Source organism: Rhopalosiphum padi, chromosome 2 (genome assembly GCF_020882245.1).
Source record: "Rhopalosiphum padi isolate XX-2018 chromosome 2, ASM2088224v1, whole genome shotgun sequence".
In the NCBI taxonomy this organism is placed as follows: domain Eukaryota; kingdom Metazoa; phylum Arthropoda; class Insecta; order Hemiptera; family Aphididae; genus Rhopalosiphum; species Rhopalosiphum padi.
Window position 1 is genome coordinate 80,920,580 of NC_083598.1, and position 25,574 is coordinate 80,946,153.

Here is a 25,574-nt window from a genome sequence, read left to right on the forward strand (position 1 = left end):
TCTAACGGTTTATTAGATATACTTAAACTTTTATCTGAAGTAGTACAAAAATTTGACCTTAAATCTTCATCAGTTGACTATGATCACTTCTGAAACTCCTCGTCAAAATACTCCATCGCCAACTGAAAGTCGAGCTAATTATGGGTTTGCCTTATACTTAGCTTCTAAGACCGCATTTGTTGTTTATTTAGCATGGGCATTTATACCAAGTCATTGGTTGGAATTTATTGGGCTAACATACCTACCACAAAAATACTGGGCAATAACCATACCTGTATGGGTATGTTTTGTTATTGTGGTTATTACTCTTTTATACCCAGCTATTAATATGCTGCTTGTTCCACCTATGAATGATCCCCGTATATTAACAGATTCTTATGCTCGAGAAACAATTAATGAAGTCCGCCCTGGAGGTATACCAACAGTTTCTGACCTTGATCTTTCAGAAGTTTGTAAAACATTATATTTAGATTCTAAAAATATAAATTAGATTATTATTATTTTTACATATTTAAGTTTTAATGAATGCTAAGCCATACAATTCTTTGATTGTTCTAATAAACATTTAAAATGTATCAGTAAATATGTGTTAAATTATTTTGTATTTGACTAAGATAAAAATCTAGTGCTAACCTATTGAGTTTAACTTAAAATATAACAAGATATTTAGATGTAAAAACTCCACATTTTGTAAAAAGTGATAAAGTTTATTTTAAATCTGTTTCATTCACTAATATTACCTCTAATCCAGGGGTCTTCAACCTGCGGCCCGCGATCAATTATAAATATAAATAATTTATAATTAAAAAAAAAATGTTTATCTAAATATGTTTTAATAATAATAATAATAGTTAGTAATTTAAAATTTAATAATAAAATAAAATTTTTGATTAAAATACATGTTTTAAATACAAATACGGCCCACAAGATTTAAAAAAAATAATATGTAGCTCACTGCATAAAAAGGATGAAGACCCCTGTTCTAATCCTTGTATTAAATAAAATATATTAAAAAAATACAAAAAATAAAAACTTCTTCAATAGAAGAATGCATTACTGATAATAAAATATCCTATTCAACCCCAAAAATACGTGGAGGAAATTATCCAATTACCTTAACTCCAAATCACTTAATTTTTTTAAAAATTCAAAGCCTATCTATTATTTAATTTTACTAATGAACATATCTTTATAAAATAAAAAAATAAAATTTAATTTTATCAAAAAATGAAATATACTATTTTGAATATACAAAACGTTTATAATTATTTCATATAATTAAAAGTAAATAACTTTATTTTTGATAATAGCAACATACTGAGTAACTTTTAAGTTAAAATTTATATAAAGAATTGTTTTGTTAAAATATACACAGTGATTAAAAAATAGGAACATTCATGGCTTACCAACCTTTTATTTTAGTTATTTAGCCATGGGAATAATATAAAGGTTAACATGTAACAACAATTAATAAGACCCTGCAAAATTATATATCTTTTGATATTTTAAATATTGACAATCTAATCAATCAATTTTTAAAAATTAAATGGAATTAATCAACCAATTACTAATAGCAGCTTCGTGATTTTCTAACCATTTAATATTGTTTGATACGACTTCTAGAGCAGTTTTTCGACCAGCTTTTCCAGCTCCAGCTTCTGGATGTTTATCAAAAAATCCTTTCATCTAAAAATAAAATAGATTTATATAAATATTAAGTAAGATAAAAAAAAAACCCCTCTATTGGTAATTTAAATAAAACTACATTAATCATAAGTTAAATTCTGATTTAAAACAAATAATATTTACTTCTTCAAGGCGTTCATATGTATTGAAATTAGAACACACTGAAGGAATGAGTCTACCAAATGCCCGATCATTTAGAGAAAAACGATCAACTAAGTACTGCCATTCATCCCTGAAATAACAAGTTTACATTCGATTACGTTTTAAATTTTATTGTATTATTCTTGTAATATTTAATTATAATATATTTAAATAAATACCTTAAAAAGTCCCATACCAATTGAGTTCCAACAGGATTGCGGCTTATCTGTGATATGATTATAAAATAATCTTGGGAACGAACGTAACTCTCATTCTTCGCATGTTGCAATAGTCTAGAAAACAATATAATATGTTGTATTCTGTACAAATTAAATTAAATATATCATATTTACCTAGTTAATATTGATGTTTCTTTTGAGGCAGTCAATGCTACCATAAGTTTAATTTTTTCCTGAGGTTCTTGTTCACATAAGAATAAGTCCCATAGTCTATCCCAATCACTAGCATTACCTTGAGATATTCCTAAATAAATAAGTTGTATTAATATTTTAAATAGTAATGAATTATTTATTTTAATAATATATTTAAAATTCTACTAACCATAGTAATAAACTGTATATCTAATATCTGGATTTGGTTGGACTTTATCATCCAAGAAACGTTTGAATAATTCATATACTGTTGTTTGATAGCTTTGTAAACCATATAAACATCCTAAATTGAGAATAACTCCTCGAAGTTTACGTTGTAAAAAGTTTCTATTATTTGAATTATTCCAATAATCTTCTTTTATATTTCCCAATAAATTGTGTACATATTTCTTAAATAAACAATAAATGTTATAACAAATTACTGAAAGTGCTAAATTCATGAAATCTACTATTGAGTACAATAATTAAATATTAAAATATGATGATTATTTTTATGATTGTTATTAACTTATAATAATAGAAAGGTTTGAGTAGTTTTGTGGTATAACTTAAAAATATCAAAATAAAATTAATACAGTTGAGTCACGATAACTCAAAGTTGAATAGAGATAAAAATTTGTTTTGAGATATCTAACTCGATTTAAATTAATTTATATTTCTAAGGGAATAAAAAAAAATTCGAGTTATCGTGACTCGATTGTATTTCTAAAACGTAATTGTTTGTAAAAACTTTAATATAACAATAAATTTACTAGTGTAACAGTATTGGTATTATCTTAAGAATTTTTAACTATAAAATAATTTGAAATTTAAAAAAATGAATTTTATCAAGACAATCAACACGTATAAAAAATTATGACAGTACAATTTAAAAATGATTTAACTATTAAAAAAAAAATGTATTAAGTCTTTTCATTTGGCAATTTAAACTTAATTTAGTTTATAAGTTAGTGTTTAAAAATTAATAATCTTGAATTAATATACTTATAGGCTATATAATATTGGATGTATAAATTAATAATTTTAAATCTGTGAAAAACATGTACAAAACTGTAACATGGTTGAATATTATATTTCTAAAATTATGTTTTTAGCAGAAATAATATATGCCTGATACATGAAATCAGAATTAGTCGATTCCTTAAAAATGTTATCCAAATTACTAATATAAAGAGTTCTGCTTAATGTGATCACATTGGTTAAAACCATTTTGATTCTATTAATCGGTTGATTCCATAAAACATTTTTTTTTTATTGATGAGTTTATACTTATATGTATGTTTAAAATTAAATTAGAATAAAGTAAAGACACTATCTATGTTTGATTGTACTTGAGAATCTACTAATTTCATTTTAATATTAGCCTGAAATTAAAATCCATATTCAGTTATATACATGATTTTTAATTATTTAAAATTAAATAAATAAAAATGTATGTACATATTGTACACTGTACCTATAACTTTTGGAACAACTGAAAAGTATTGTTTTCGACATAATTTTAATAGCTCCTTTTAACTTTTTCAAAACAATTCTTTTTTTCTTTTTAGTGAAAATTTGAAAAACCATTAAAACGATAGGAATGTTCTTAAAAATCAAGGGCGGATACAAGAGGGGGAGAAATACAGGCTATTGTCCCCCCCCTCTTCACAAAAAAGTATCATATATTCCAATAAAGTTTTTTTTGAAATAGATAATGACCTTTTTTTAATTGAAAACAAATTGCCCCCCCCCTTTTAGGACCACTGTATCCGCCCTTGTTAAAAATGATTCAATTATCCGGTACTTGGTGATTCTAATAAAAGGTTAATTTAACATTAGTAACATAAGATCTAGTTTGGGATTTTCAATTTTGATTCCAATAAACAGTTGATTTTATAAACCAATGATCACATTAAGCGGAGCTAACTGTATTATGTATTTTGTAATGGTGTTGTTGATTTCATTAATTTAGTTTGATATAACTTATATATATTAATATATAATATCACAATACCATGTTAAATATTAATTTTTCAATACTCTTACTTCAAGATTTTTTTGTGCCGGGCGTTGATATAAATTATTCCTTAATTTATTTAAGTTTGTAGCAGCTACATCCCAAGGAACAAAATGATGTTCCGAAGATAGATATTTTGTCATGTTTAACGCTATCCCATATGGTAAGTAATTAGCATTAGCTAAACTAAAGGCATCGTGAATAAGGTTTGAACGGTCAGCAGCATTTAATGCCTTTAAATTTCAAATTTTTTATATGAATATATAATGATTAAAAATATTATCCAAACACTTACATCAACATTTTTTTCTAATAACTTGTTAAGTAAATTCCAATCATTTTCCGAATAGTTTATAACGTAATATCCAACTTGTCTATAATTTAGTTTTATCCATTCAGCATCGGGAATGTCTATTGTAACTTTAAAACAACCATTTTAATTAATATTAATTTATTGTTCAACAAACCTGTACACTCACTTGAATCCACATCTTTGGTTAACCAAAACTTATGCACGGTGTTATTGTTAGAAGTGGTATAAGTGATAGGTATTTCCCATTTGTAATTATATAGAGATGAGTTGGTAGAAGAATCAACATTTGGGTTGGATAAAAATCTTTGTTGCTTTAAGGTAAGTTTAGTCCCATTTCTTATTGCCGATACTACTGGAAACCCTGCTTGTCGTGTCCATGTATCCATAACCTGTTTTAATTTAAGTAAAATATTTAAAACTAGGTTTATAAATTAAATAATTATTTTTCACCTTTTTAACTTCAACTGTATTTTGAGTAGCTGTTTGTAATTCTGCCCATAAATCATCAGTTTCAGCATTGTTAAATGCAAAACGTTTTAAATAAGCACTTACACCAATTCTGAATACTTCTTCACCCAACATTCCTTCTAACATTCGTATTACAGAAGAACCCTATGGAATTAAATAATATTATAGAAAAAATATAATTCATCGAGACTGAATAAACTTACTTTATTATATGATATGACATCAAAAATTTCGGTTATTTGATCTGGATGAGAAACATCTTGCACTATAGCATGAGAACTAAGTTTATTGTCTAGATGTTGTACCGATTGAAGACTATGGATAAGAAACAATGTGTCCTAATAAAATAATTAATAATAACAATAAATTATAGCTTTAAAAAAAATAAAAAAATATATAAAATACATACAACATCCCAATCAGGGTGGACAACTTGTAAAGCTTTAAATTCCATATAAGAAGCGAATCCTTCATTAAGCCATAAGTCATTCCACCACTTCATAGTAGCTAAAAAAATGTATGTATATATATATATATATATATATATATTATTAACAATTTGGGTATATATTTTTATTCATTGTAAGTATATTATGTATTTACATACCAAGATTTCCAAACCACATATGAGCTAATTCATGAGCAACAGTTAAAGCTACTTGCTCTTGGTTATTACTAGAACTTACGCCTTCTTTATATAATACACTAGTTTCACGAAATGTCACAAGACCCCAATGCTCCATGGCACCAGAAACAAAATCTGGGATAGCTATTAAATCTAAACATTTAAATTAATTATCATTATATATACAATATATTTAAAATTTAACAATGTAAATTTTTATAATACATACCTAGTTTTGGTAGTGGGTATTGAATTCCAAAATAATTGACGTAAAAATTAATTGCCTGGAGACCTACATGTTGAGCATATTTCATATTTTCAGACTGACCATTCCTGGCATATACTGTTAATGGAAATCCTTGATCTGCTTTAACAGGTTCAAGTGATTGAAAATCGCATACAATGAAACAAGCCAAATATGTAGACATTGGGACAGTGTTTGCAAAATGAACAGTAGTCAATCCATTTGTAGGCACATTGACCTCTTCAGACTAAAACATTATTATTATTATTCAACAGTTCAAAGTTTGAATTCAACTCAATTAATTATTTTATTGACCTCTTGGTTCATATTGGACAATGCTATGTAGTTATTACCAGATGGTCGAGTTAAACTTATTTTAAATTTTGATTTCAACTGAGGCTCATCAAAGCATGGAAATGCTAAACGTGCATAAGTCGGTTCAAACTTTGAAGTAGCAATATAATGTTGTTCTAGGCTTTTTGAATCTGTATAAACACTTCGATAAAATCCAACTATTTTGTTTAATAAACTACCTTCAAAAGATAGTTGTAATTTGTATTCCCCAGCATTTAGTTCTTCATTGGGTACTATAACCAAAAATTCATGTTCTGGATATAAAAACGATGTTACAGAACTGGAATTTAGTTTTGTTTCTTTGATATTCAATCCTTTTGAATGTAGTTTAATGTAACTTTGAGCAGTGTCCAATACTATTGAAATATCAACAGAACCAACAAATGAACCTTGTTCAAGATTTGGGAACAAATTAATAGAGTACTGCTGAGGGCGAACATATGGGGATAAACGATGTGTAGATTCCCATGGTTTAGCTGCCATTATACTCTAAACAATAAATTAATAAAATTCTTTTAGTATAATTGAATAAGGTTATACTAGTATAGTAGGTATAAGTTATGATTTTTTTTTGCCCATATTTTACACTTAAGTGTATAATATTATATAATTATAAAAATTATAATTGTACATATTAAAAAAAAATAATAATAATAAATTTGGGTAGTTTATTCATAACTTACTGCTATGGCTTTACGAATCATGTAGTGAAAATAAAAAACACCTAATATGTCAATTCCTTACTGTCTAGTGTCTATAGACTTCAAGAATCAACGCAGGTATACACTCCAAAATCTAAACTCTTAAGCACTAGATAGCACTTTTCAATTCTGAAAAATTGAATTGATTTAATTTAAATCTATAACCTTAATGGAATTTTGGTACAAGTACCTACTCGAACAACTAAAAAACAGATTAAAGAATAAAAATAAAATATTTAGAACTAATGGGCGTTACCTACACAATCACTTTAAACACTATCACAGAAGCAAATCATCTTTAAAAATATCAAGTTTTGATATCATATCAATTATCAAATATTAATTGAAGACCAAAGTACCTAATACCTATGTCATATTACTCTATGACCACGGACTAAGATATCCTAGTCCGTGTCTATGACCTATCTATTGTTCTGTTGTTTATACTTCCTAATTCCTATTATCAATTTTATTATTATAATATTAATTATTAAGTATGAAGTCTGTTGCATAGATAGGGTTGCCAATCCGTCCCGATATATCGAGACTGTCGCAGATATTGGGCTCTGTCTCGACTTCCCAAATAAAGACCAAAATGTCCCGATTGAAACTGTACATTGCAAATTTCGCTTTATTATATTTTATGCGTGAGACAGCATAGTGTAATTTCAATTAGGTACTCTGTGGTTTGTAGGTACCAACTACCAATGTACCATGCTAGGACAATTTACAATTATAATTTTATATTGTTACATAATATACCTATTATTATAATGAATAAATATATTATTCGATATTCAGTGGTTTTACTATACATAACGCCATAACGGTAAGTATTGAATGAATTACTCTCTAGTCTTTATCGTAAAATAAAAGATAATAGAAACAATATCTCACACGAACGACAGACCTTTTTCAAAATGTTTTGGCGTTTTTGTGCTATTTATAATTATAAAATATTTAAATTTTTCAGTTAATTTTTGATAAAATATCTTTCCTTAGTAAACAGCTTTAAAATTGTGTACAATGTATATGGTTCATCATAATAAGTTTTTTCACAGCAACAAAAATATATAGAAAATAAGTTATCAGAATATTTTTCATTTATTTAATTGAATTGACTTCTAATAAATAATAATAAATAAATAAGTAATAATGAAGAAATCTCAAATATAAGACTAATATTTAAAAAAAGTTAATGACCATCTTTTATTTTAATTTTAATCTTTCCTTTACTTAATAAAAACTTATATTGAGATGGTCAGTAAAATCCAAGAGAAACTATATAATTTATTTAATTTCGGATACCTAGGTACTCGGAGTACTCCATAACTCCATTATATTGATTTGGATAGGTAACTTGCTTACTATAAATACTATCTAGTCATAATCAAATTTTGGGTAACGAAAAAGCGGACAAAAAAGCACGTAAGATCACTCGGTGTAATCTCCATTCTCCAGCAACATACATATATGGCAAATTAGCGACAGCTATAATTGATCCAAGAAACTTCAACAAAATTTAAAACCACACACACACATTATTACATTAATGATCATCCCTTTCTCAAGAATATTAGAAATCTCAAATCTGCATCGACAGCGAGAAAAGCGGCCACATATTATGAGTTATGACATATAGCTAACCCACCAATACTTCATTATGAGGAACTCCCCTCCCAAATAAAAATACTATTACCAGTTGCAGTACTCTACAACAGTCTACAGTTCTACTTCTACACTCAGGAAATACGTGATAACTGAATAGTAGCTGATATATTATGAGACAGAAAACTTGAATTTCCAGTATTCTATCAGAACTAAATAACTATATATAATTATCTACCTTAACATCTCAAAATTAGATAAATGATTATTTTTAAACCAAGTATATTATATAATAATTTAAGCCAGGCACGTATACAAAATAAAAGTTCAGGACGGGGGGGGGGGGGGTTTACAAAATATTGCAATACAAATTGTACGCAACATAATAAAACAATTTCTTCCTCGTTGCTCGAAATTATTTGGGGAGGGGGATTGATCCTCCTGTATACATGCCTGATTTAAGATATAATTAAGAGTTATTGTCATCGATACCGGTGCTAAATAAATAAATAAAAACTACCTACCTAGTGTAAGAATTTACCAATATATGTATAAGTATTAGGTGCTTACCATTTCTCAATTTAGAAAACTATGTGCTACTGCCTATTCATGTACCTATATTGAGTATGTATTATAATATGATCACAACCAATGGAACTTACTGCACAAGTAATATACCTAGTTGACGAGTGAAGAGTGACGACAGCTGTTGTGTTTAGTGTTTACTGTCTTTACTATAACTGTCTATAACAGTATAACGACTATAACAATAACACTATACGATTTTATCTAATATGTAATTAAGTTGATATAAAATTATAAACTAAAATTTATATTAGTAAACAAATGACTTATAAGTTTAATTTTGTTTATTCGAAATTTTCTTTTGACATATTGGTACAATGGCACATTGCAACATAGTGTACAGTGATATAGAATTATAGGCTATAGTCTATAGAAAATAGAACTTAATATCATAGAATAAAAGTAATAGATTAGGTATTATATTTTATTATATTTGCTTATAATCTTTTTTATTCTATTAAATGAACTTTATTTTAATAATAAATTATGTAAACTAGAATATTATAATTAAACTAAAGCACAAAATCCAATTTTTGATTTCGAGACACGTGGGTTCACAAGGTATGCAACGTATGCAGTAGGTTGTAGGTACCAACAATACATTTAAGGGGAAAGGGGCAAACCCCTACTAGTCTACCACCCTTTATACGCCAATGGTACTGAGTAAGTAAATATTATTATTAATACTGTATTAGTATTACTTATTGAGATGTTATATGCAGTGTTGGGAATAGATAACTAATAATTTATCTAGATAAATATCAGATAATTCCATTTTTAATTTTGCAAATATTCAGTGATATAAGTATAGGTACCTATTTGGTAAAAAAAAATTATAATTTAAAACATTTTAAAAATAAACATAAAATAAAATAGTTATAATTCATTAAAACATATGAAAAAATGTTGTGTTTTATTAGTAAAAAAGGTTTGTAAAATATTTTAAGCTTATAGTAAGGTTTTTTACTCACAGCCAGACTGTCCATTATATCGTCTTTGACCGTTGTACTATATTGTATTATGGATTTGATTGCCTACGTCTGGCCTTTGATCGCAGTTTAGTCATTTTACTAATATCTAACTAATACTTACGACTTATTTATCTAATATTATTAATTTGGTAGTTTTTACTATTTTCAGTGTTTTCACTCCAAACTTACAATTAATGTATTGTATAGTATTAAATATCAACTTAGGTAGTAGACAGTAGATAGTTATAATATTATATGAGTAATATAAATACTATAAATATTTTATGTGACTTTATCTTTATGATTTAATAGTACAATATTAGGTAAATAAAGATATAGATAGATAACGTATAGTATAATATAGTCAATGGTAAAATGTAGGTAATTCATATGACAACTCATCATGAAAAACTGAATATTATAATAGGTAGTCACAATTAATGTACGATTGAATTGCAATATAATAAAACGAAAAAAAAATGTAACTATTTGAGGGTTGCACAAAATGTATATTATTAAAACCTTGAAGTCTTTAAGTGTATTTTAGTTTGTTGATTATATATTGTCACCCGTAACTCGTAAGTCGTATAAAAAATACGTAAGTCGTATAAAAAATACGTTATACGTATGACGACTGGATTAAAATTATGTTAAACCATCAACCATGAATGGTTTAATAGCTCGTCAATAACAAACAGAATAGAATGTTTAGAGCTAAATTGCATAGGCATTCATTATTATGTTTTTCTGTCATTCAAAACGTCATGAAAGGTACACATATATTTACTATTATCATTAACTTGTCTTTATTTATATGATAATATTATATTATTATAAGTTATAGCCTATATAGATACTTGGTGCTTATAAAGTTATAACCTCTAATATATATAATTTATGTAGATATTAGGTATTTCTATCCACCTCATTATTTTTAACTACAAGAAAACCTATTATATGTGTATATTTATACTAAGCAGATATAAATATTGTCATTTATTTAACGACAAACATCAAAAACACCCACATGTAGGTACCTACTATGTACATAGTAGTAGTAGACTGCTAGTATATAGTCATGTATTTTTATATTCAAATGTTTTTGTAGAGTTTATTGAATATTGATTAATATAGTGAATTAGTAAATACCATATTTTGATTAATCAATTTCTAATATTATTTGGTAACACATTAGTATAGGTAACTACCTATTTCCTTAGCTTATATTTAGTGGGTAGGCACCAATGGATTTTTTATTTATTAATTTCAAATTCTTCTGATGTTAGCTTGTAATACTTGCATAGTTGTAGCATATCATGTATGGTACAATATTAATAGACGTCTCATGTCTATTAATCATCATGATTTATGAATGAAACCTATAGCCTATAGGTAGGTGCATAATTAATCAACATTTTCATTCTTCTAAAATATGTCCAGTGGATTTATTTGTATTTATTTTTTAAACTATCGAAATTGTATATATTAATACTTTTATATTACAACCATAGGCAGAACTAGACATTTTTATTAGACTGGTCCACTCTGAGAGTCATTTTGCATTTATCATACCCAAAGGAAAGGGTGGAGAGCGATTGGGAAAACTGATGTTTTTTATTACAATGCAAATATATAACATAAGTAATTATTGATGTTATAACTCTAAAATTGTACCTATATCACTTTTAATTTAACTTAAATCTTACATGTGAAATACAGATACTAAATATATTTTAAACATTTAAACTATTCTATTTATTACTACAGAATATAACAATATTACCTAAAATTAATTTCTCAAATTTTTTTCGCATTCATACCTAATTTATTTTATTACATTAAAAATAATATGTTCTTAGAAAATGTATACATTAATACGGAGCCGTAGTTTCGCCCATAATTACAACAAATATCTAAAATAAAATCTTTCTAAAAGGTCATCAGTATGAGGAAATCGTAGTCTATTGAGTATTGACTCTATTATAGTAGCTAGGGATTGGATGCTGTGGCCAGTAAGGCCTTGAAAACATACCTTATTGGTTACTAGTTAGTCCGTTAGTAATTACACTCTTTAAATTTGTATTTCATAGGTCTATTCTATTTTTCGAGCGTAGACTGTTTGGGTGAATCGACCGAAAATATGGTCTAAATAGGTGAATAGATATATGCAGTTTGTACGAGGGTTTATTCAACTAAAAATACCGTTTTGGCGAATAAGTATGAAAATGCTTATAATATACACTCAACAATCAATTAAACAAAATCATATAAAATATACACAATAAATAATGAGTCCTATTTAAAAAAAAAAATATTGGTATAGATATTAGTAATATTATTACATAGGTAAGTAGTAATCTGCAGTTAAAAAATAATAAATAAAATTATATATAATATAATTAGTACAATAGTACATTTTAAAAGTAATCTATTGGATTTGTATGAAAATGCTTATAATAAATACTCCCACAATTAATTAAGCAAAATCATATTTATATCATAATCTTGTTTTCAATAATAGTGATTAATATTTTTTAATAATGATTAGCAACGATATCATCCGTATCTGTCACCAGGTTTTTACCTTGCATAAGTAAAAATAATTCCACTCGCGCAAACGGACTATTATTATTTTTTTGGTCAAAATTATTACCTTCGCCCGCAAACGACTACCGCCCGTTTTCCAGTGATATTAGAAATGTATTTATTTTCACCGTTCAAAATTCATTATAAAGACCGCTTGTAAAGTAATTTATTTTTCCTTGGAACAACGATTCGTCAATTTGAATAACTACTCCTTCTCCTATTTCCATGGTTCAGGCTTGATTCGTCGACACTCAATAGCCAATCCGAAAACCGGTCTCAGGTAAAAATGGAAAAAGTTTCAATTTGCCAACAAATTGTAGTTTCACAAAATACAAAAATAATTTCCCATAATATAATATATAATGATATAGACTAGCTTTTTTCGGTGCCTTCATTTATAACGTTGCGAATCAACAAATGTTAGCAATTATAATTGTCATGTCCACATAATATGTTTAATTATTGTTTGTATTTTTTTTTTGTAATATATATTATTCCAGACACTTACCGAATTGTAGTGGGCCATCAAATAACCGGCTGATGTAATTTCCGTAAGTTTTTCGTCTTCTGGAATCCTTTCCAATTCCATTGTTTGATTGATCATAATTGTTACAATTGTTACAATGGGGACGGCCGCCAAAACAAGTAGAAACATCCATTTTATTACCGGTATCATATTTGATCCGATAAAATTAGCTATCTATATTATTGTTTGTCAAGATGATGAATATATAATTATATAATATATTATGTAAAACTGCCTGTAAACATGCATTTTAATGGAAAGCTTAAACCATACGAGATTGTGTTTATTTTAATTTCATCCACCAATAAGTGCCATAAAAATATGTGTTTGCTATACTATACCAAATACCCTAATATGAGTATAATATGACGTGATGATTTTACAAATTAAAGTTCCGCAGGTTAAATCAAAATAAGCAAATATGTCATATATTTTCATTTATCTATAGATATTATGTTCATTCGCTATTATGAACCCTATCTATCTTTCATTTATAACTGAAGATTACAAAGTGGCAAGTGCTTACTTACCCAAAATTCAAGTTATAACCTAATACCTATAAATTATATTTCTGCAAGACAAATGTATACCTATAGTTTAATTATTTATTAGTACATACTAAAAAACATTAGGTTAACAGAATTTATAAATGGCATCTACGTCAGCTATAGTAAATTATTATAGATTTATAAATATGAATTTATATATAGGTACCTGTACTTGTATAGTTGTATGTGTCAAATACTAGATACATATAATATAAATATTATTCTATAACTAATAATCTAATTATCTAACTTGATCAAAATCATAAACAAACTTTAATTTAATAAGTATGAGAAAAATAAATAAACTATTTACAAATATAATTAAATTTTAAAATAAAACGTACTTTGTAAATCTCCGAATCTGTGTTGAGACGTTGAGAGTGTAATGTTGCAGACGATAGGTAATACGTAAGATAAAATAAAAATGATCTAACAGTCTGTTTTTAAAGTGATTAATTATAATTTATAAGCAACCTACTAAGAACGTATGTAGAGAGTGAGACTCAATAAGTTAACTTATTGATGTAATTCAACAATTCAAGAAAGTGAAACTAATTTTCAATCAATTTATTATTTGACCTTATTTGCTGGTCATGGTCAAATTTAAAAATTCCAATTATATTGTATACAAACGATTGTAACATAATATTTCAAGATAATTACTTTTAAATCATTTAAAAATTATTATCATCAACTCCACAGTAATAACTAATAATGTACCATTCGGATTATTTCAAAAGTATTATATAGGTATATTTATGCATATAAATATAAAATACGATGCTGCAGTTAGGATTTATTGCACTGCAAACCCGATATTAATTGTGGAGTATATAAATAAGTTTTTTCAAAGTAATAGTATAATATGTTTGATAATGTAGTCAATTTATAAAATTAATAAATCAATAAAATCGATATTACTTTATTATAATAAAACGATAATTTGATAATTTTTATTGAAGATGTAGTTAAATCCACATAGCATATTGCACACATTTCGTTTTCCTTTTAATAATGAATTTATTCAAATTTTAATTTATAGAATTTTTAAACATACTTAATGGGCCGTTACACCAGCGTTTTCTCTGTCTATCCCGCACACAATATAGGAACAAAGATACTCCGTATTTCCACGATTACGACTCTCTGGTTCAGTTTAGGGCAGCACCTATTACATATTTTATAAAGAAAAGTATTTCCTGTGCATTGACCGGATAGATTTTTAATATTTAAATTTTTTTATAAATATGAGCATGTTTTAATTTAAAATAATTCCAATTATTTTTAACCATTAATAATTTATTCAAAATCGTAAATATTAATCCGGTCAATGCACAGGAAATACTCTTTTTTATAAAATATATAAGAGGTGCAATTTTTTTTGCATATCGGCTTCACATCTAAAGAATTATCACATCACGCAAGCGATTAAAAAAAAGTTAAGTGTAAATATAAAATATAATAATATAATATAATATTAGATTCTGAACGGAGTGATATAAATGTATTGATTTTACAATGATGTGATTTTTTTTTTAATTTTTATGTCTGTCATCCTGTTTTGGAGTAGTAATAATACTTCGATTTTTGACTTCAGCCCCTCTTTGAAAAGGAAATTGAATCTAGTTGGTATTTTGTGGGGTCAAAAATAACCTGGAAAAATTTTCCAGTAGTTTTCTAAAACGTCAGGAAAAACACTGAAAAAATAAAGGAAAAACATGAATTTTTACTCCTAACCACTTTTCGACAAAATCGATTTTTTGATTTTGCTGTTACTTAAAAACGAATCATTTTAAATACTTGAAATTTTCACCAAATGTTTATATTAGCGTTATATATTTACGATTAAATTTTCAAAATATTTAGAAATTTTTTAAACTATTTATAAACCATTGAAAATTTTGATTTTTCTAAATTTTTGTTCTTGAAATGTTGATAAAAAAAAGTTTGGTTTTCCAAAAAATCTTTAAAATTTAATACAAGATTTAGGTATTATAAGTTATTCGTATTGTAGTAAAAAAAAAAAAATCAAAAATCGTTAGTCACAATTTTTGTTTATAAGCATTAAAAGTTCAAATGTTTACAAAATATGTCAAAATCGCGAAAATTTGTTAGGAATTTTGAAGTTGAAAATTCATAAAATGTTTGTAATTTATAATATCTAAGGTTAAAAAAACCAACACAAGGTTCTCCATAACGTTTTCTTCAAATAACTGTAAAAAAAAAAACTCCAGCGTCAATATAGAAAAAATTTTATGAGCGTATGAAATTTATTTTTTTACGAAGTCTAGTAAAATAACGATATATTACAATTAAATATAGCCATATAGGTAATAATATAATATAATATATCCTACTAATTGTCCTAGACTGACAAATCATCTTTGTTCATTTGCATTCAAATTTAACACATCCATTATGGTGACCTATTCTCCATCTCTACTATACAGCAGGGCGATATCCACTTGCCCACCTTTTTTATATTGATATGAATGATTTCTGTTTTAATTTTTCTAACTGTAATCGTAAATTTTCATAAAAAAAAAAATTTTAATTTAAAAAACATTTTAGTTTTCTGTCGTAAAGAGCAGTGAGGTGGTCGATTTCATTTATTTTCGCTTAAAATTTGGCTTCCAGGGCATTCATCCCATCTTAAAGCTGATACTGCGTTTACGCAATTTTTCTATTTACATTTTGTTGGGTTTGGTTTAACAACCAACCGTAACCCGAATATCATGCCACATGTCAGATTGATAATTTAAATTGTGATAAGAAATTGCCGTAATGTACGAATCCTGGAGAAAAAATGTTAACAATGTATAGGTTTGCTGTAGGTTTGTTAGTCGCTGGGTTTGGTTCACATGACGTCATATTAACCTCGTCGTTACTCGCCCGAGTTCATTATCGCGGTAGATATTATCGTTTATCTCACTTTTGTCGAATCACCGACCAACATAGTGGATCGAATACACGTCGAGTAATTGTTTTTTAGTCCATGATATTCAGTTTTTTTAGCGAATGTGTAGAATCAGTATACCCAGTTTTTCGTACCACTGGGCATGATGATAGATGTTCGATCATTAACAATTGTTGTAGTGTGTACATATTTTTTTTAAGTTCATAAAGTAAATTGCAATTGGCAAAGGTTTTTTAATTTATCCCGTAAGAACATAATTAGTTTATTACTGATTGAATTTCACGTTTAAGGTACAAAATACTTTGCTCGACCTACTGAATGAATACTTTTTTTTTTTTAGAATACCTATCTAATATGTATATTTTTTATTTAGTTTTGCGCAAATACACTGCCAAAATGGTGCTGTTGGCTTCAGCCGTATGCACAAAAACGGGAAAAACCATAGTATCACGACAGTTTGTTGAGATGACTAAAGCGCGGATTGAAGGTTTATTGGCGGCGTTTCCTAAGCTGATGTCGACTGAAAAACGTCATATACAACATACGTTCGTTGAGACAGATTCTGTACGATATGTATACCAACCATTGGAAAAATTATACATGTTGTTAATCACTACAAAGACCAGTAACATATTAGAAGATTTGGAAACATTAAGATTATTTTCAAAAGTAGTTTTGGACTGTTGCAAGTAAGTAATCGGAAACTATCTATATTTAAAAGTGTTGAAACTTATATTAACAATTATATAAATAATCTTTGTTCTAGGTTAGTCGATGAGAGTGAAGTATCAAAAAAGTCATTTGATTTAATATTTGCTTTTGATGAAATTGTTGCCCTTGGTTATAGGGAGAGTGTTAATTTAGCGCAAGTAAGAACATTTGTTGAAATGGATTCTCACGAAGAAAAAATGTATCAAGCAGTACGTCAATCACAAGAGCGTGATGCTAAGGTTAAAATGCGTGAAAAAGCAAAAGAATTACAACGCCAAAGAATTGATGCTGTCAAAAAAGGTGTTCGTATGCCAACATCATCAAGCTCTTATATGTCAATGACACCAGTTGCAGATTCAATTTATGAAATAAAAGTATCCAAGCCAGAAACACCAAAATACACATCAAGCAATAAAGCTTTAAAATTAGGAGCTAAATCGAAAGATGTTGATTTGTTTGTTGATCAATTGAAATCAGAAGGTGAAAAAGTTGTTACTAACAACAAGTCATCAACTATTACATCAACTTCTTCAACTGTTCAAAAAGACATTCATATTAAAAAAGAAGAACGTATAATTGCCATTGTTGGACGTGATGGAGGTGTCCGCAATTTTGAATTACATGGATTGATATCATTAAGAATTTCAAATGAAATTTATCAAAAAATTGTTTTACAGTTTAATTTTGAATCTGGAAATATTCCATTGCAAACTCATCCTAATATCGATAAGGAACTTTTCAAGACTAACCGTCTAATAGGTTTGAAAAATCCAACAAAACCATTTCCATTAGACTCTGAAGTAGGATTATTAAAATGGACTCTTCAGTCACAAGAAGAATCAGCTATACCGCTTTCAATTAACTGCTGGCCTAGTGAAAATGGTTATGGGGGTTGTGATGTAAATATTGAATATAATTTGGAACATGCTGACCTCGAATTGAATAATGTTACTGTTACAGTACCATTGCCATTTGGCAATGCTCCTGTTATTCAAGAGTGCAGTGGAGTTTATAGTTATGAGCCTAAAAAGAATGTTTTAATATGGTCAGTGGCTGTAGTTGATTCGTCTAACCCAACAGGATCTATTGAATTCGAAGCACCAAAATCCATTGCCTCAGATTTCTTCCCAATTAAGGTTGATTTCATGTCAAAATCATCTTACAATAAAATTAAGCCAATGGAAATTAGACTTATTGATGATAACGCACCTGTTAAATTTACATCTGAGACATCTTTATTCACAGGAAATTATGAAATAGTTTAAATATTAAGAATATATCTTTTATGAACACTTATTAGTTATTTTATTATTATTAAAAATTCTTATATAATATATTATACATAAATATTATAACATTATGCTGTTTAAATATACATTTTTTCTTTATTATTCATTAGAATTATTTTGAGTTGCAGACAACAATAATTCTTGAATTTCTTTTAAATAAGAAATCTGTGATCGAACTGTGCTTAAATATTGAGGGTACGTGAGTGAACTTAACTCCTGAGCTGGTAATGGTTCTGTTCTTGTAGGATAAACCATCAGTGGTATATAGCGCTGACTGCTTAGACCTAAACATTAAAATAAATTGAAATATTATTTCAAGTTTCATTGTTGTATTAGTAATTATACCTAATACTATATTTTCATATAAATATATACAATTTTAAAGTAAGCTGATAAGTATTAAATGACTAATGTATTATAGATATAAATTAATAAATTAAATTACTTAATATTGTTATTAATTTTCAAATAGGGGAAAGGAAAAGTGGTGTGAACTTAAAAATCACTCAATATTGTAATTAACATAAAATTGATAAACATTTTTTTTGTAAAATTGTTATTAATTTATCATTTATTTATTTTATAGTATAAAATAAATAATTTATATATATATATATATAAATATTACTTTTAATGTTTTGTTGTTGTTTGAAAGATTACCATAAAATAGAAAATATTTATTAATTATCAAAATGGTTGAGTAGAAAAATATTGGAAATATAATTTAAGTTTTTTGTTCTAATATCTGAGACCATTAAGAAAGATTTCTAATAATTTGTTTGAAATTATTATGTTTTTTTTTCAATTGGGTATAATATTTTAATATTGCTACATAATATTAAACATATTAATACAATTTTACTAAAGTATTTAATATTAGATTTTGAGTGGAGTGATTTGAATTTTCAAATTTTTCAAAATTACAAATTCCCAGTATTTTTTTATAATTGGGGAAAATGGGATTTTTTACATAAATCAAATATTATTAAAATAATTGTTTTATAACCATGGTTATACAATTTTAGACAGTCTTCACTCAGAATTGTTTTTCATTGTATACAATGGGTTATGATTGATATCAAATTTAACAAAATTCTTTATAGTGATTTATTCAATTATGAGTTTCATTCGACACCTTATGTAGAGCAAAGCAGTATCTACTTCGCTACATTTTTTATTTTGTTATAGAATTATTCAATATACATTTTTTTTAAATGGTTAATATCCTGGAAAATTAACAAGTTAATTTTTATTTTCAAAATTAAATAAGGAAATATAATATACAAGTAAAAATAATTTTTTCTAGTTGTAGATATTCACATACATTTTGTATGAATTGGTATAATTTACTAACAAAAAAAGATAATTGATATGGTATTAAATTTTCATTGATTTATTTCTTAGTACTACCATAGTATGTATATTTAATAATTATTTAGGTTAATATTTTAGATGATCATATTAATAGAGTTTATTATTTAAGTACAAGTTATTTTATTCAACAAAATTATTTGTTTTCTATGTGATAATAAGTAATGTCAAGGTTCTAAAACCTAATTTGGATAATTCTAAACTTATGTGCATCAATGTAAAATAAACAAAGTGACTAAATTCAGGTAGATATAGTCGGTATAGGTCACTTTTAAGTACATGATTAAGTTGTAATAGAACTTGAAAATGTTGAAGATTTAAATGTTACAGTTTTAGAAAATATATTATGTATATGATTGTAGCCAGGTATTTACACCAAATATAACTAATAGTAGATTTATAGGAAATCTAAAGAAAGTATTTTTTTTTATATTTATCAAGTTTAATTGTTTTATTAAGATAATTTAGTAGTATACCTTGTTGTTGACACTCAATGGCAGTCTTAAGATTATATTCAATTTGATCACAAATCGAAAAAAATTCCTCAATGGTTTTCTCAAATCGGGGACCGGGTATTTCTACAGTTTTTAATAATCCTGTGTCTATGTAATGATTTTGCTGTAAAGTATATGAAGCTGCTCGTAGTACACAACTTAATGATTCTTTGAGTTGAATCACTTGAGTTTTCACTTTTGATATATTGTCTAATTTTTCCTGTTGTTGCTGCTGTTGTTGTTGCTGCTGCTGCTGCTGTTGTTGTTGTTGCTGCTGCTGCTGCTGTTGTTGTTGTTGTTGTTGTTGTTGTTGCTGTTGCTGCTGTTGTACTTGTTGCATAGCTTGAGGAACTTGAGGTGTATTTGACGGAAATACGGGCATAGACATTGTTCTACTATTAAAATGAATTTTAGTATTTGGAGAATATGTTTTACTTATTAAATATTACTAATTTCAGATTTAACGTTTATAACTTTTACTACGAGTTTAAAAAAAGGACATGATAATATAAATATTTATGAAATGCAACAATCAGTAGTTTTAAACTAATAAATACAATTGACTAAAATTTGGAACGATTTAGAATTTTGAAATTCATTAATTTATGAACGATTGATAATTCGGAATTTTATTAGCACGGCGTTATCTCCTATGATTACGGATACCGTGTCATATTATCACGGTTTACAATATGTATTATGGACGTGTCACACTGACGTGACTAGGTTGGCGACCTCGGCTAAGTCTGGATGATAGCGCGCTCATCAAAATATTTTTCCGCAGCAAGCTCTGACGCTCTATGCCGCGGGCAGTTGCTACTTCGCTAGTGTAATTTCTGTCGTTGCTCGCCAGTCGCCAGTCACTACACTATGTGTCGAGGCTTGTGTGTGTCCCTCGTTCTCTCTTTCACTTTCTTATCAGTACTACAGCGCACTGATTGTTCGACATCATTATATTATTTATAAATATTTAATTATATTGACATTAACGATCATTGTCGTTTTTAAATAATCGTCCGGGAGGATAGTTGTGGTAAAATTATGGCTGACGATTACGGAAGTATGGAGGACAATGCTGGTGATATGAATACCAAATTTGGGCTGCGATTGCGTGGGCGCAAAGGAGCTTTAAAAAAGAAGAACGTCTATAACGTCAAAGATCACAAATTTATACCAAGATTTTTTAAGCAACCGACTTTCTGTAGCCATTGCAAGGACTTTATTTGGTAAATATTAAAAAAATATTTATTTTTAATTTTATTCTATTTATGTAAGGTCTTTTGATTTGCTTGTGCTTAACTGCTACTTCGAAAAATAAACAAAGTCTATATAAGAAACTTACTTCTGATCTATAGTAGACTTTTAAACATTGTGTAAAGCTAATAAAATTGAGTATTATGGGACTATAATGTTATTCCGTCGCGGTAAGTAGGTACCTAACAAAAATAATCATAGGCGTTTGTCTCGAAAATTCGGGTTATGACTTGTGGTAAATTATGTAATTTTTTTATACATATTTGAATTATTTACTTTTAAGGTAGTCAATTGAACTATAGTAATTTGAGTATTGTGAATATTTGTATTTAGTAATAATAATTTTTGTACTTAGTTATATAAATGTTTAAGTATTATTGTCATTTACCTTGTGAAAAGTATGTAGGCGAGTGTTTTGCAATGTACAGAATTGTATACTACATATAATCCTAATTATTATACATCTTGAGTCAAAATATTTACCTTGTGAAAAGTATGTAGGCGAGTGTTTTGCGATGTACAGAATTGTATACTACATATAATCCCTAATTATTATACATTTTGAGTCAAAATATTTATGTTATTGTAAATAATATTTTTTTTAATACTTCAGAGATAATAACATTTTTTATTAATAGGTCTAATAAGAGTATTTTTTTTAATTATATTGGTTTGTTATAATAATTATTTAAGTTATTTAGAAGAATATATTTTTACGTTATCGAATATTTTTTTCATTTGTATTTTTTCGTATTTATTTACGTACAATATTATTCAATGGTGAACGAGGGAAAATAATTGAAATGGTTTTTTTGTAAAATGAAGAGGGCCTATTTTTAGATTTAGTTTTTATAGATCCCGAGGAAAATATTAAGATACCTCTTAAAATTCTTATAAATTATACCCTTAGTCTATATAAGTCTAAGGTTAGTCATCTACTTTAGGTACCTATTTTTGATATGGTGGTGGGTGGGGCAAACCTATAAAAATCCCTGTTTTCCCTTACTTTTATACTTGTTACTTTGTACATTTTTGTGTCATATTTTTACGAGAAAATTGAATAAAAATTGTTAAAGAGTAGCTTTATATGCATAGTAAACAATAGCAGATTCAAGGGGGACCGCCCCCTTTATTATATTTGTAAGGTCCAACATCATATCCTAAATATTTCGTTTACAAAATTATATAGAATATGATGTATATTAATATAAAACATTTTACCCCACCCCCGCAAAAAAATTAAGGTTTATGGTGTTTACAACACTATAAATTCATATAACTTATTATAACTTCGATGTTATTATATAGTGTTGATAAAAATAACTCAAACTTTGATTTAACACTATTTTTTTTTTAACTCTATAAGCTCCTTTACAATTTTTAAAAGTTTCATTGTTTTTAGGCTTTTTATTAAGTGTACCTACATTGAATTTGTTTTTAAAACATTAAATCCTTAATTTTATAAACTAAACTCCAAACTTTTAATGAAACGTGCAGTTTGTTATGGTTAAATAGATAAGATTAATAATATTTTATTGTATAACATTAAGTGTTCTTATTTGAGTTTAAAAAAAGTTGAAAGTATCCTAAGTATGATCAATTCTTAAGATTGTGTTTAATTTGCTATTTATTAATTTATATTTCAATATTTTATTTTAACTTTTTAAAATATGTAAAATATATTATCATACGGAACAGTATTTTAACGTTCAAATTGATGGAACTTAGTCATAAATAATGTTTAATTTGTGATTTGTGAGGAGTATTTTTCGTCATTTTTTTTGTTAATATATATATTGATTAGTTATTGTTTATTAAACAACTTTCTATTTATTTATAAGTATATTTGAATTATTATTATGCTCAAGCATTGTGTATTATTATAGTTATTATACTTGATAAATACACTATTAATAATTTCACAATATACTATATAGTATATATAATATGTATAATCGTGAATCACTATCATTCGTTAATTCGTAGATGTGCAATTTGTTGGCTGTGGCGTATCTAAAACTTTTGATCGGGAGGTTTCAATTTATATTTTATTTAGTCAAAAATTTTGAAAATGTTATTCAAGATTCCTAATAAATGGTTTTTAGGTACCTAGATTAAAATGATTTAAAATATGTAGTCATAACTTTTTTTTATAGCGTTTGAAGTTCAAATGTTGACAAAATTTGTCAAAAAATTACTACAGTTTGCAAATTATTTTGAAAGTAGTTAAAATTCATTTAAAATTGAATTTTTATACCTTAGATTTTAAAATGCAATACAATTTGAAATAAAACTTCTTTTGTTTCTTATAGTTGTTTAAAATTACCATACACATTTAGGCTCATTACTTTTAAAGGCACTTGAAGTTAAAATTTTTACAAACTTAATATATTTTTATATAAAAAATATCGATATTTCTATGTTACAATTTTAGTTAATTTTATTTTTATTCAAAAAATATAAATCTTAGAGACTTGAAGCTTTTTATCATTAGTCATTATTTATATTATTATTTTATATGCAAAATGTTTAAATTTTAGAATAATTTTAACCTATTTATCGTATTTTATATTTCATACCATGAACCTATTTACTGTACGTTATATTGACTTATAAGTCATAAGTTAATAATAATATTATAATATATAATAAATAAAATAATATATTGATAATTTGATAATTTAGTCAAAAATTGTTTAAATTGATCCTATTGTATTACTAGTTTACTAGTCGAAACTGATTCTTTTAGTGTATTAACTAACTTTTATCAGTCATTGTTAATTTTAGAACTAATAATTTAAGAATTTTCACAAGAAAACTTTTATTTGTTTTCAAAGAATTTAAATTTATTCAGACCATTAGTTTATTTTGTATTCTTATGATCACATAAATGATGTATCTTGTCTTCTAAATTCTGGTGTTTATGCAATTTTTATTTTTTGGTTATTAATATCATTTGAATATTATAGTGCATTTAGTCCAAGAGGTGTAAGATGAAATGAAGGGAATGCCTACACACATGTTCATACAACTTATTTTTTAAAATCTAGCTACGACATTTTTTTTTATAGATTAATAATATAATAAATATAATAATATAAGATAAACTATTTTTTAAGCAATTTAAATCTAATCTATGTTTATACAATTCGGTGTAAACTACTTACGTCCTAAATTGACAATAGAAGGTAACTTGCGTCCGAATAGTTTGGATGCAAGTTATTTGTTAATTATTACCAAAGGTAGTTGCATTGTAGTGGTTAGGACGCAACTTACCTGTCGTATTTATTGATGTGTTAATTGCATCTTGAATGATAATTTCGTAACAATATAATTTTACAGTTAGGGCAGTTAGGCATACAGTTATACCTATACAAGAAATAAACATATAGGTATAAGTAGGAAAATTGTTAAAAAATTGTTGAAATATTTCATGGGCATATGTAATTTGCGCCAAAACAACCTAAAAAAATAACATTTATGTAATCTGCGCCATCTTGCACCTTCAAAAATGATAATTTGCGCCACTTTTAAATAACTAAATAATTTTTTTTACAGATTAACATATTATATTTTTAATCATTGATTAATCAAGTTAATTTTAATAGTTATAAATTTCTAGAAAATTATTAAAAGTATTAAATAAGTATAATTTTTGTATATTTTTTTACAAAAAAAAAAAACATATATAAGTCAGTATAATTATGAATAAATGTGTATAAGTATACTTAAATTCCAAAAATTGAAGTAAAAAATGTGGTGCAGATTACATATTCCATTTTGTTTTCTGT

The 25,574-nt window shown here is 26.4% G+C and overlaps 5 protein-coding genes across 10 annotated transcripts in view; 3 read left to right on the plus strand and 2 right to left on the minus strand.

The window, feature by feature from the left end:
* Positions 1–79: 79 nt before the first annotated feature.
* Positions 80–522, plus strand: LOC132919095 (phosphatidylinositol N-acetylglucosaminyltransferase subunit P). The gene is made up of 2 exons (XM_060980443.1): positions 80–448; positions 517–522. The coding sequence occupies exons 1-2, from the start codon at positions 80–82 to the stop codon at positions 520–522; spliced, it is 375 nt and encodes a 124-aa protein (XP_060836426.1).
* An 872-nt stretch (positions 523–1,394) lies between these two features.
* LOC132921249 (glutamyl aminopeptidase-like) lies at positions 1,395–14,251 on the minus strand. Of its 3 annotated transcripts, XM_060984168.1 has the most exons (16): positions 14,092–14,251; positions 13,182–13,373; positions 6,184–6,711; positions 5,854–6,115; positions 5,607–5,777; positions 5,409–5,506; positions 5,203–5,337; positions 4,982–5,143; positions 4,698–4,920; positions 4,514–4,638; positions 4,248–4,451; positions 2,389–2,608; positions 2,181–2,310; positions 2,007–2,120; positions 1,810–1,918; positions 1,395–1,686 (listed from the first exon to the last, which is right to left on the minus strand). In XM_060984168.1, the coding sequence occupies exons 2-16, from the start codon at positions 13,347–13,349 to the stop codon at positions 1,543–1,545; spliced, it is 2,793 nt and encodes a 930-aa protein (XP_060840151.1). In that variant the 5' UTR covers positions 13,350–13,373; positions 14,092–14,251; the 3' UTR covers positions 1,395–1,542. The 3 variants fall into 3 exon arrangements, with proteins under 3 accessions (XP_060840151.1, XP_060840153.1, XP_060840152.1); XM_060984170.1 differs by lacking the exons at positions 13,182–13,373; positions 14,092–14,251 and adding an exon at positions 6,967–7,174; XM_060984169.1 differs by lacking the exons at positions 13,182–13,373; positions 14,092–14,251 and adding an exon at positions 6,906–7,173.
* Positions 14,252–16,787: 2,536 nt separating this feature from the next.
* On the plus strand, positions 16,788–18,766 carry LOC132922737 (coatomer subunit delta). Its single transcript, XM_060986406.1, has 3 exons — positions 16,788–16,954; positions 17,038–17,353; positions 17,431–18,766. The coding sequence occupies exons 2-3, from the start codon at positions 17,061–17,063 to the stop codon at positions 18,638–18,640; spliced, it is 1,503 nt and encodes a 500-aa protein (XP_060842389.1). The 5' UTR covers positions 16,788–16,954; positions 17,038–17,060; the 3' UTR covers positions 18,641–18,766.
* Positions 18,657–21,154, minus strand: LOC132922738 (mediator of RNA polymerase II transcription subunit 29-like). The gene is made up of 2 exons (XM_060986408.1): positions 20,512–21,154; positions 18,657–18,948 (listed from the first exon to the last, which is right to left on the minus strand). The coding sequence occupies exons 1-2, from the start codon at positions 20,915–20,917 to the stop codon at positions 18,764–18,766; spliced, it is 591 nt and encodes a 196-aa protein (XP_060842391.1). The 5' UTR covers positions 20,918–21,154; the 3' UTR covers positions 18,657–18,763.
* A 173-nt stretch (positions 21,155–21,327) lies between these two features.
* The window catches only part of LOC132922735 (protein kinase C, brain isozyme), an 80,953-nt gene continuing 76,706 nt past the window's right edge, over positions 21,328–25,574 (plus strand). For 2 of the 4 annotated variants that reach the window (XM_060986401.1, XM_060986402.1), the window contains exon 1: positions 21,328–21,755. In XM_060986401.1, coding sequence (XP_060842384.1) covers positions 21,571–21,755 — 185 coding nt within the window. In that variant the 5' untranslated portion in view covers positions 21,328–21,570. The remainder of the gene's footprint in view (positions 21,756–25,574) is intronic. The other 2 variants (XM_060986403.1, XM_060986404.1) reach the window with 1 other exon arrangement.

Bases quoted from the DNA above. Each gene is read 5' to 3' on its own strand.
- LOC132922737 (XM_060986406.1), top strand. From the start codon at position 17,061: ATGGTGCTGTTGGCTTCAGCCGTATGCACAAAAACGGGAAAAACCATA. The intron at 17,354-17,430 runs GTAAGTAATCGG...TCTTTGTTCTAG, and splicing joins GTAGTTTTGGACTGTTGCAA to GTTAGTCGATGAGAGTGAAG.
- LOC132922738 (XM_060986408.1), bottom strand. From the start codon at position 20,917: ATGTCTATGCCCGTATTTCCGTCAAATACACCTCAAGTTCCTCAAGCT. The intron at 18,949-20,511 runs GTATACTACTAA...TTTAATGTTTAG, and splicing joins CATTGAGTGTCAACAACAAG to GTCTAAGCAGTCAGCGCTAT.
- LOC132919095 (XM_060980443.1), top strand. From the start codon at position 80: ATGATCACTTCTGAAACTCCTCGTCAAAATACTCCATCGCCAACTGAA.
- LOC132921249 (XM_060984168.1), bottom strand. From the start codon at position 13,349: ATGATACCGGTAATAAAATGGATGTTTCTACTTGTTTTGGCGGCCGTC. The intron at 5,507-5,606 runs GTATGTAAATAC...ACATTTTTTTAG, and splicing joins TATGTGGTTTGGAAATCTTG to CTACTATGAAGTGGTGGAAT. The intron at 4,639-4,697 runs GTGAGTGTACAG...GTTGTTTTAAAG, and splicing joins AACCAAAGATGTGGATTCAA to TTACAATAGACATTCCCGAT.